The sequence below is a fragment of the Epinephelus lanceolatus genome, chromosome 11 (genome assembly GCF_041903045.1).
Source record: "Epinephelus lanceolatus isolate andai-2023 chromosome 11, ASM4190304v1, whole genome shotgun sequence".
Taxonomy (NCBI): Eukaryota; Metazoa; Chordata; class Actinopteri; order Perciformes; family Serranidae; genus Epinephelus; species Epinephelus lanceolatus.
Window position 1 is genome coordinate 13,086,945 of NC_135744.1, and position 12,453 is coordinate 13,099,397.

The 12,453-nt window shown below is 40.4% G+C and overlaps 1 protein-coding gene across 2 annotated transcripts in view; it reads left to right on the top strand.

Annotated features, from left to right (window-relative positions):
* The first annotated feature begins 340 nt into the window (after positions 1 to 340).
* mcama (melanoma cell adhesion molecule a) overlaps positions 341 to 12,453 on the top strand; it is a 79,731-nt gene continuing 67,618 nt past the window's right edge. For both annotated transcript variants that reach the window (XM_033645710.2, XM_033645717.2), the window contains exon 1: positions 341 to 494. In XM_033645710.2, the coding sequence (XP_033501601.1) occupies positions 431 to 494 (64 nt within the window). In that variant the 5' untranslated portion in view covers positions 341 to 430. The remainder of the gene's footprint in view (positions 495 to 12,453) is intronic.

Genomic DNA, 12,453 nt, shown 5'->3' on the forward strand with positions numbered 1-12,453 from the left:
AAGCATAAATGGATTTATCACCGTTAGCCACCATGGAAATGCAGAATAAGTGTCCCAGTTAAAGTGAATTCAGCCAACAGGCCCTGTGATGCAGGCTCAAAGGTGTGTAGGGGTGATAAGGTAGCGCTCCTTATCGTGACCTTGAGGACTTTGTGCCCCAGAAGAAATCTGTGTGTGAATTAGGAGTTTGTAGCAGAAGAAAACACCGATAAGCTGCTTCTACCACACACATAAAGCCCTCACAATAGGAGGACCCCGCCAGACTGAGACTCTAATTGAGCTCCCTCCCCCCTCCTCTCCTCCCTCCTCCCTCCTCTCCTCCCTCCTGCCTCCTCCTCTCCTCAGTCTCCTCCGGGTCTGCTGCCTGCAACTTCTCGTCGACGCACCACTTGAGAGAGTATTTCGGACTGGATACGGAAAGCAGCAGAACATGGCTCTCCTGCAAACAACGTTTCTCCCGCTGTTCCTCCACATGTGCCTCCTCAGCTGGAGCGGTGAGTTTAATAAAACACGATATTTTAAATAAGTTTTTAGTGAAGGTGGAGACCCGTTGAGTTTGAATGGGACCGCAGCGTGTGGCTTGTCTTGGATGCTCCCACCAAATGTGACATTTCCAAAGGTTTTCTCTTGGTTAACTTAACAGACGCACAGTTTCTCATTGATAATGTGCTTTTTGGTTAATTATATGTGTTATAAGTCTATCAGCTGCTTTTCGCTTCGGCAGTGAATTTGAAGGCTTATTTACATACAGCTGAATAGACGCATGTTGAATTTGACACTTTTTTTATCCCTTATTTTCGTTTGTTTCCACTCGAGTCGTTAAATATTTAAAGGTGTAATCAATTACCGCGTAATTACCGGGTCAGTTGACCCACCAACACGGAGCTGGACGCTATGTGTGAGCTTATATCTGCATGTGACGGTGTTTTTTTTAAAAAGCTTGTGTCACAGAGTCTGTGTAAGTTATTAAAGGTTTAACAAGACTGCTGTGAACATCTGAAGGAACCACAGACCGCAGGACCAAACTCTGCTTAGTTTAGAGTCTTTGTGAGGTTTCTCATCAGTTGAATAGAAATGTCAGGGGTTGATTTCTTCACTGATGTTAAGAAAAGCCTATGGTGTCCTTTGGTAGTGAAAAATGTGCATCCTAGTTTCCTTGAGTCCAAGGATACATCCTCAAATGTCTTTTTTGGTCCCAAAATCCAATTTAGGGCTGCAGGGTATGAGGAAACTATGCAATAACATTGTTGAATATCATCATAACGATATTACTCAGTTCAAACTCATACGTGGACACTGCGTCCTCATATGAGGACATCACATTTTGGGTTTCCTGCACCTTATACTTTATTCTTCTTAACTTAGACCTGTTGTCCTCGTTCGTGGACCTTTTTTGTGCCATCTAGTGGTAATGAGTATGGAAGCATATTGATGCCAAGTAGGGGTGGGTGATATGGTCCTAAAAAGGTATCACAAAAACAAAACAAAAATGATCTCTCATGTCTTTAGTTTGTGAACAACAACAGTAACTCAGAGTGAGATTCAGATTCTGTTACAATATTAATAAAATCTACCACAAATTACACATTTAAACAGCTCCCAAATACAAAAAATGGCCCCTTGGATCTATATATATAAATCAACAGATGATTTACTTCTTTTAGTAAAATCCTAAATGATTGAGTTGTTTTTTTTCCACCTGGACCTTTATGCTCTGCCATTTCTCCTCTAATCATCACGCTGTAACCTGTGACAGGCTGTTATGATACCACAACTACCACATATATACACATATGCAGTTTTTTCATGTAGGTTAACATTACCAAAGGTTTAGGACAAAATCAGACAGAGAAGAGGGAGAGACGCTGTGCTGCTGCCAGAGGAGCTGCTGAATGAGTTCCCTCTGAGCGGTAAGTCGCTAAAAGAGTCTGAGAAGTCCGGGGCTGTTCATAAAACATTCAGGACGCCACAGTTTCTTCCACACTACTGAAGCTGCTCTTTTTTTTGGAACCACCCCGTAGTCGGTAATAATTTAGTTTTCAGCCATGCTTGTTGTTGCCGTGGGTAACAGTATGACATCAATATGTCAACAAGTCGAAATATCGCAAGTATCACAATATGAATTTTTCATATCAGATTAAAAATTATTCCGGTATTATCGTGAACGAAATGATATGGCACACCCCTAGACAGATGTAGAGTCCCAAAATCCAATTTACGGGCTGCAGGGTATGAGGAAAATATCTGATAACATAATTGAATATCGCGATAATGATATTACTTGTGATAAATAAACAGGTAGTAAAATGTACTCAGTTCTGGACTCACATGAGGACATCACATTTTGGGTTTCCTGCACCTTATACTTAATTCTGCTTAACTCAGACCTGTTGTCCTCATTCGTGAACACTATTTTGTGCCATCTAGTGATAATGGGTATGGAAGCAAACTCTTTAAGGCAGACGTCATTTTCGCTGATGGATTACCTACGGACAACAAAACATAAACCTTCCTCCGTCTCCATGTAGCATCTCACAACAGGACAACACTCACTCTGTCCTGACCTTAAACCTCTTCTTCTCCCAAATCCCTGTTTTTCTACCCATCAGCCCTGTCTTAATTGGTTTACCGCTATTTAATCCTCATCTCCCCTCTACCTCCTCTGGAGACAAAGTAAAGCTGTCTGTTTTTGGATTAGGATTGTTGGTTGGTGATAGAGACCTCGGCCATCTGAAGAGCTTCCAAACCAGGCTCTGTCAAAACTGACCTCCTCCCTAATGGGCCTTGAAGGGCACTTACTCGAATACAATTTGTGGCTAAAAGCATCTCTCCTGCATGGAAATAAACCCATCCTGACTATGACAAGAAACTGTAACATGTTGCTTAGCTGATGTAGAGTACACCAACCTCCGTATTGATCCCACAGCCCAGTGTTCATCAGTATGATGGGCATGTTGTGTTACAGGAATGGCCAAGTGGTCCGAGCAGTGTGGTTGTGCAGTAAATCAGAGCAGCAGCAGACATTTACAGAACAGAAAGTAGACATGTGCTTACTTCATCCATGCTCTGTAATCTAACAAGGCTTTTTCCTGCAGTGCATTTGAGGTTTTTGTTGTGTAAAATGTCCTTTGCAATTAAAAATGCATTCAGATGCATGAATCACAGTCTGATACAAGAACGATACAGATACATTTGTAATGACATGTAAGTAGGATTTGATGTTTTTAACTGCAGTGTATCCTCATAGAACGGTTCGTATCATATCTTATGAATTGGTGCCCCACGAATAATGTTATGTCCTTAACATAAAGTTGTGTAATTAATGTAAAGTTATGGAGGTTAGGTTTAGGAAAAGAAACATGGTGAGGAAGTACCTTAAAATGACTCGAACCTCACACGGTTACATCCATGCGTCTCCAGGGGACAGTCTAGGGGGATGGTTCATGTTTTTCTGACCTATCTACCACCCCAACCTGCATCTTATGAGACTCGAGACTGCTTCCTTGTTCATAAGCGCATTGGTCACGTGATTGAACACTGTCAAAATATGTGGGATGTGTATGAATTTAGGTGCATTCCTTATGAGAACAGCCTGTTCTTAGTACAAGTACTCATCCAGAGGTACCCTAGAACATTATGTCTACTGCCACACCAGCAATAGGTGATATGGGCAGTGATACTTGGGCTAACCCAAGAGGGACGAGTGATTTGCTTCCACACTGTGCTGCCCATAGAGCAAGCGCACTAAATACTTACGGCTACTCCTCTGGTTAAGTGCTTTGTTACCTTGAATGAGGATAAAGTTATTCAGTCATGTGGCTTTTCTAGACTTTCCAAATGTTATCGGAAGGAATGAGTCATTTTGTGACACTCAAAAAAATTAATCAGCTAATTTATAAACGTCTCTTTCGCCATATATGTCAATGGGAAAAAGTATTTTTTGGCCGCAGGGCATCATGTGACGGACCCAGCAGTTGAAATCCACTGTTTGGCCACTACGAAAATTGGCTGTTGTAGTTACTAGCCACTCTGTAACGAGCATTGTTGAAGAACACAGATTTTTTATGTGAAACTGCTTTATTTAGTGTTTTTACTGTTTCAAATGAAAACCTCCTGAAAAATGAACTTTGAAGGAATTCTAACTTGAGCTCTGATTCTCTGCCCAACCCGCAGGGTTTAGGCTTGGCCAGGGGGGACTGTAATTTCTCGTTGTTTCCCCAGTCTTGAATTGGGTTGGGTTTGCCAAGTTACTGGGGTGTTTTTTTTAAACTGGCAGTTCTCGTCCGCACATTTTTTTTTCTTAAGTAGAAATTGGGGTTTGTAATCGGGCTCGGGCTCAAAACTGCCATGGGTCAGGCTGGGGTTCATGTAAGGTTGGGCCTGATCCTTTTTGGGCTGGATCAGAGTCCTAGTTTACACCCAGAATTCTCAATTGGCACATGGGAGAAGTTACAGCTTATGGCCTAATTGGCTTTAAATGTTGGTGATATTCTAGATTGTCCCTATTGTCAGTTAATCCCATTAAACGCTCCAAATCAGCATCAAATTGGTTCCACTAACAAGTATTGTCTGTGTGAAGCCTGATACAGAGTCTGCCTTTGTACCATAGAGCTCCATCATTATCCACAAACTATTAAAAACACAGTGAGCCACACTGTTGTACTGGGTGACAAGTTTCTTTATTACCATGAAACAAGGCCAGCATCCTGCTACTGTTATAGGTCATCAGATGTGTATTAATCCACAGCTGAAAATAGTCCTACTCCTGTTTGTTGAAAACCACAGTGACCAGCTGTTTTAGGAAATTATTGAACCTTTTTTTAAAAACAAAACTATATTTTGGTGACGCATTATTAAAGATTTGCATATTCAGTCGGAATACAAGGGCTTGGGGCTGAGAGAGAGTTAAGCCAAGAAAGCATCAAGAGACACACAGACACATGGTTAGTGTGGGTCGCACCAGCAGGAGGCATTTTGTTCACAGGTGGTCCATCCGTCCTTTGTCCCATTCTCATGAAAGCAGTATTTCAAGAATGTCTTACAGGATTTCTTTTTAAGAATTCAGCACAACTGTCAACTTGGACTCAATAGTGAATTTCTTAGATTTTGGTGGCCAAAGGTCAAGGTCACTGTGACCTTGTCTGTCTCATTTTCGTGAACGTGATGTCTCAAGAACACATTGAAGGCATTAACTCAAATTTGGCACAAACGTCCACTTGGACTCAACAATGAACTTAATAGATGTAAGTGGTCTTAGGTCAAAGGTCAAGGTCACTGTGACCTCATCTGTCATTCTTGTTCATTCTCATGAACACGATATCTCAAGAACGCCTTGAAAGAATTTCCTCAAATTTGACACAAACGTCCACTTGGACTTTATGATGAACTGATTGGAATTTGGTGGTCAAAGGTCAAGGTCACATCAACCCTCTCTATCACATTCTCAAGAACACGAAATCTCAAAAACGGCTTGAGGGACTTTCCTCAAATTTGGCACAAACGTCCACTTGATGAACTGAAGAGAATTTGGTGGTCGAAGATCAGGGTCACTGTGACCTTGTGTCTGTCTCATTCTTGTAAACATGATATCTCAAGAATGCTTTAAAGACAGTAACTCAGATTTGGCACAAATATCTGCTAGGATTTAATGATGAATTGGTTAGAATTTTGTGGTCGAAGGACAAGGTCACTGTGACCTCACAAAACATATTTTTGGCCAAAACTCAAGAATTCATAAGCTAATCAGAACAAAATTTCACACAAATATCAAATAGGATAAAATGATGAAGTGATGATATTTTATACCCAAAAGGTCAAAGGTCAGCTTCACTGTGACATCATAATGTTCTGCATTAAACACTTTCCTGGCCATTACTCAACATCACATCTCAGGAACAGAAGGGGAGACATTTGGTCAGATACTGAATTGGTGACTCTAATCTTGAAACTGTGCTGATTGTATAGATCTTTTGTGCTGTCGGGGGGAAGTGTGTGTGAAGCATTCATGTTGTCACAGACATGGATGTAAACTGTAACTGGTGCGCAGAGGCATACAACCATGAGGTGGTAATTCCCTTTGTCTGATTCATAAAGCCAGCTACGTCAGGTGGTGACTGATGTATATACTGGTTGTGAGATGATATGGGGGTAGGTTGACATTTTAATGGTGTGTGGACTGACACAATTTTAAATAGCGGTGGTGTCCCCCAGAAACAAAGCATTGTTTCTCTCATGTGAAGATATTTCAGCAGCTTTTCCTTAATGGATGACCACGCTTTTTTAGAGCCAGGGGATGTCATGAACCAGCACTTTTTGTTCAGTGAAGCCTCAAAGAGACAACTCACTTCCCTCTTGATGGAGAGCTTTCTGATTCTAAGTGAAGTCATGTTTGGGGACTTCACTGTGGGAATTTCTTTGTCTTTCAGAATGTCCTTGTTGATAGAATCGATACACAGTCAAAGGGCTGTAACTCTGATATTAAGCGACCTGGAGGTTGTTAATTGTTAATGAAGTAATACGTTGTTAATTACTGCAGAAATCATCAGTCAGTAATTTATTAGTTGGTTGACAGTAAATGAATGATTGCATTTCAAGTCATTTTTCAAGCAAAGAAGTGAAACCACATCTTGTTTCAGCCTCTGAAATGTGAGAATTTCTTGCTTGTCTGATTTATTTCATCACCAGTTGAAAATCTCTGCACGGTTTGTTAAATAAAACAAGCAATTTGAAGATGTAAGCCTGGGCTCCTTTTATATTTTACAGTAACATTGTGCAACTTTACCTTAAAATAACATCATTCTGATAGTACGCTGACGTGTAATGGGGAGAATAGTGCAGTGATGTTTGTGTGCGTAACGCTTTACGGCAATAGCTAGCTCTGCTGTTTGGCACTGCTTTTCGTTTTGTTTTCTCAATGCTTCCTCTGTGAGTGCATGATTCTGAAGTTCTATATTGATACTCTGGCTGCCTCTGATTCAGAATTTTCCTAGTTGACCAATAGTCGTCATTTAGGTCCATCAGTCGACTAGTCTCCTGCATGTTTATGATATGAATGTAATGATTAAATGATATATTTTGGTGGTTTGAGTTGAAGGTGTGAGAAAGAATAGTATCAGTAACATTGTTAAAACTGTGCTACATTACAGAGAAATACAAAAGCGTACTAATGAACCTTCATTAATATAGGCCTATATTTTATCTACAAGTGCACGTCACACACTGAGCGAGCCGCCTGTTAATGACGCTGTGGGCTAATGGGCATGTAGCTACTTCCATGTTTCAGATGATACGTCATGTTTGTAGTCGACCAATGAAGATGAGTTTACATATCACCTTGGGTTCGTCCTTCACCTTCTCAAAATGATCCCACACTTTGGATTTCCTGCCCGACATGTTATTAACTAGCCTGTGGAATAACCGCAGGTACCAGCCCTGGAAATTAACCTGACTCCTATCTGACTGCAGAGTGTGGAAACTTCCTGTGTCTGTCCTTTCAAATTAAAGTCACACATGGTCCAGTCATATAGGTTTTGATTTATTTTGACAAGGCACAGCTCCTAATAGAGCTTCAAGTTTTTTATTTCCTGCGACAAAGCAACCAATGACCTCTTGCCGACTAATGACCTTTCTGGTCGACTAACGTTTGGTCAGCTATTAGGGGGCAGCTCAAAAAATTTCAATTTATTTTTATACAATATGCTTTAACTGTGTGGTGCTCTTCAGCATAAATGTTTTGGGATGTATTTCAAGTCATTATTCATTGTGGTTTACATAGACTTCAAGAATGATGCATTTAGTTTAATTGAATTATTTGAATTATTTAAAGTGCCAATCATATAATTATTTTTGACCACAAGATCAGACTGCATTAAGAAGAAACTACATATATTTCAATATGAAAATTAATTTGCAGAGCTGAAACTGTGCTGTAAATCAAGTTGTTTGCATAGATTAGCCCAAACTGAATTATGGACATTTGGTCAGATACTTTGATCAGATTATATTTATATATGTATTGCATATAGGAGGAGTTCTCATCTGGCTGTCAGTGTTGAGGCATCATTAATCATTCACTAGGCCGGATAAGAACAAGTGTTTTTGTAGCAATAAAAGTAGTGAAGTATCCAGAAATGAGTCATAAGCTATCCCAGCGAGTCGATCTCCTCGTGTAAATACTGGCTGGTCTCCCTGACCTCGTCTTCATCTGTCTCTGTGGCTGAGTGCCTGAGAATGCCTTCACACTGCTGCGGGGCTCGTCTGGATGTAGCAGGAAGTGTGCAGCTGTTGGCTGCAGTTGTTCATGTGGGATTAGTGCATTTGCCTGAGTGATAGCCAGGCATGACAGCCATATAATCTAATGTATTGGCTCATTGTTTTCATTAAAGAGAGTGCACTGTTTGATCCCTGTGGCATTATAATGGTGCCTCGCCTCAACATTAAGCATATGTAAGCTAATTCGACTAACACGTATGTCAGCATGGTGCAGAATCAAATACTGTGCATCCCACTGAATTAACTCTTTTCTTTACTTTCACTAATTATTAGCACTTGTGAGCGTGTGTCTGCTGCACTGACAGGACAGAAATGGATCAAAAAACTAGAGACCAGGGTTTACATCCTTTGTCCCATGTTGGCTTTAGACTGTTAAAATAGTAAGGACAGTTAATGTAGGTAAGCCAGTAGGTGTGTTTACATGATATTGATATGATACTGATATTCCACTTGTGATCAGAATAAAAGCACAATCAGAATAAAAATGCCTCATGTAACCACCTGAATCAGAAGAGACTAACCTGATCTTAAGGAACTTTAATTGAGGTTGAGAGGGTGGTGTAAACCTTTGATAATCCGTTCCAAAGAGAAATATTAGTGCCTAATAACCAGGTAAACAATCTGATTGTCTGGTTGTGGTTGGAATAAATATACTCTTTTTGCACATGTTTACCCCACGTGGGGGTAACGCTCTGTGACGCTGACATGACATGCCTCAACAGCTGTTTCTGTGTGCCCCCTTTTGCTGATTTTGACAGAGAATTGTTCAGACATTTAAAAAAAATATTTAGCACTCTGCTAGTGCTACGTTCTTCTGTGAGTGATCTTTGATTTTGAAACAGAAGCCATTGTTGTAACAGGTTGTAATGTGCAAACGCTGGACAAAACAATTGTCTATCAGTACAGATGGCAGTAGCCTGCATATGAGATGTTCAGTAAACACTGGTCAACTAACGTCTACAGACAGTCTGCATGTGAGATATTCAGGGGACATCTGTAATTTGTAGCTACAGAAAATAACCTAGTTTACATTAATGTTATTTACCTCTAAATTTTATTAACAAGTGAAGCCACTTCTTCCTCTTGTGTCCTTTATGTAGATCTAATGAACTGAATTTTCTCAATAATGTTGGGAGAAAAAAACTGAGGGGTCTCTTACTGACAATTTCATTCTCCAAATGTCAAGGAGCAGCCCTACAAATCAGACAAGAATTAGCAAGCTAGCTTGTGCACCCCGCTGTCCCTCCGTCCTCCCCGCCGGTTGTAGACTGCCGGGAGGATAGCGGGCTCAGTAGCAGCTTGAATTCAGCCAGCACAAACCCCAGCACTGGGACAACATCAGGGTTCTCAGCTGGCTGGGTTTAATCTGTGCAACAGCAGCAACAGAAATTTAGCTGGTCCAACAGAGAGTGTGTGCTGGGCTGGCTGAATTCAAGTTGCTTCTCAAGCAGCTAAAGGTCCTTGGACGGTCTGCTATTGTCTACTTCCTTGCTACATCTTTGTTTTCCTTAAAATAGATATGTCGTCATGTTGCTCGTGGATTACCACCATAAAAACAGCAACTTCTCTCCACCTTTGCTTTTGAATTATATCAATTCAATTAAAAACGTATTTAAAAGATGTATAAAGACAAATGATGATACTTAAATGAATCAATTATTTTTCCCGCCCCTTATTCAAACAGGACATTGATTTCTGCAACAGTGTTGAATCTTATCTCCTTAAATCTGCTAACTGTGCATCTGAGCTGCAGCAAATTGACTCAAACTGGCAAAAACTAGTTGCATTTACCTCATTCTTAAAAGCACAGTTGTTTGGTGTTTGTTGTGTCAGTCTTTGGATAAAAGCCTGTGCACGCTCTGAAGATCCAAGACATGTTGTAGAAAATCAAAGCTGTAGCTGTTTAGCTGGCAGGAGCAGAACTGACATCCTCCCTTAATCCTGAATTGAAGTGTTTCAATGATCTGGTCTTTGCATGTGGAGTGTATCTCTGCAGTCAGTGGATGGCTGATGTTCGAGAGGGATTTTTTTTATCCAACAGCTGCCTCTGTAGTTTGATCCTTGGCCTTCTGGGAGGGAATTTCTCCCATATTGACTATGTCTCTTGTGCTGAAGAACTGCCCTGAACATCCTTCACTGGAGTGTTATTCAAAGCACATCATTCAGCAGAGTGAAAAATCTATACAGTGAACAATCCGCCCTGGAGAAGACAGGACCTGTTTTAGGGAGCTGGAGTCGGTTGTTTTAACCAAATTCAATCAAGAAGAGGAATGTAGGAAATTACTCCTGAGACGGAGGAACATCGTGTACACTCAAGTGGTGAAGAACTCGTCATGGAGTCGTGCCAGAGTGCTAAACTTTTATCACCAACATGAACAATATCTCCAGCACCACACTTTTTCTGTATTTATTTTTAAAAGTGCTGCAGGGGTTCACATCACAGTTTTTTTCTCGTTGCACTGGGAGAGTGCTGAGAGGGTTGTTTTTTAAAAGCCCCTTTGAATCCTAAATATTGGATTTGGCTGCTCTGCTTGCACTGGATTGATTGTTTGTATACAGTATTGTAAAAGCAGTATCATGACTGTAGACGTGCCCTGGTTGGATAGTCCATAATATCATCATATTATATCATTAGACTATAATATCTGTACTAGACATTTTGAAGCATGTAAAATGGACAACTAGTCTGTCCAGATGTCCTAAATTGACTCTTAAACCTGATTTTGATAGAGAAATTAGAAATGAGAACCTCTCCCACAGTGTTTGAGTGGATTTACCCAGATTTTAAATACAACAAGACACGATTTTAGACACAGGACTCCAGTGTTCGATGGGCACCAGGCAGTGATGGAAGAAGTATTGAAGGGCCGGTTGCACAAAGCACCCTAAGTTAAGATTTTCCCCTAAAGTCGGAGCTTCCTTGAAAGAAGTCGGTTGTAAAGCATCCTCAAGTCTTCTCCTTGGTCTTATATTTTTTAATTGTTTAAAATTTGTTAAACCGTTGCACAAAAAACCTTAGGAACCAAAGGACAAAAACATAAAGTACATCTGACTCCATCTAAACCACAACATGGTTGAGTTTATGGAGATAAATGAGAAAAATTAAGTCAACCTGAGAAGAGTGTTCCACAACCGGAAGAACCCGATGGACACGTTTGATGATGAGCAACTGATTTTGCGCTTTCAATTTTATCAGAAATGATGTTTATGATTGTGACCATCTGGGGTTGGATCACTCGACTTTCCTCCCGCCCCTTTACAGTTAATGATTGCTCTGCGGTTTTAGGCAACGGTGTCTTTACAGTCAGTTATTGCCAACGTATTTCATGTAAGCCTTAGGTGTCATACTTAAGGAGCAAACTTAAGGTGCTTTGTGTAACTGCCCCCAGATCTCTTACTTTATTAAAAGTACCAATGCCTCAATTTGAAAGTACTTATTGCATTTTCACTTAAATGTTACTATTTAAAATGCTTATGCATTAACAGCGCAGACGCAAAACTGCATGTCTTTGGGGTGAGTAACCTGGGATGGCTAACTAAAGTATTATCATAAAAAGTACAAAAAGCAAGTATAAACTTAAAAATATAGGTAGGTAATGCGTATTTTACCAATTTTATATGCTGTCAGTTTAATTATTTTCATGTATAAAACTGCATTGTATTTTATGTGCTCATTGTAGGGTTGTAGAATCTGTTTCTTTATAGTATTAAGTCATTTGAGCTGCTGAATAAATGCAGGGGAGTGAAAAGTATAAAGAAACATCAAACTGAATTCCTCAAGTGAAGTCCAAGTACCTCAGAATTATACTTTAGTAAATGTACTCAGTTACTTTCCACCACCGGCTCCAGGCTGTGCATTTGGAGTTTTGCCACTCAGCAGCACCATGTGGAATCTGAATTGGCCAGCGCAGGATCATAAACAGCCTAACACCTATTCCTGACAGAGAGCGTTGTAGGGTGCATTTAGGAACCATGCAGCAGTTTGAATTAACAACACACACACTGAAAGCATGCAGCTGATTAATTACCACACTGTGAGCATATGATGTGATCAATTAGTCATCGTCACCTCAGCTGAATCGGACAGATCTGATGTGTCTCATCTCGTGATCAATTTAGTAATGAGATGTCAGCATATGTAATGAGATGGTACCTCTGCTCTGTTTCTCTAATGTCAAACCA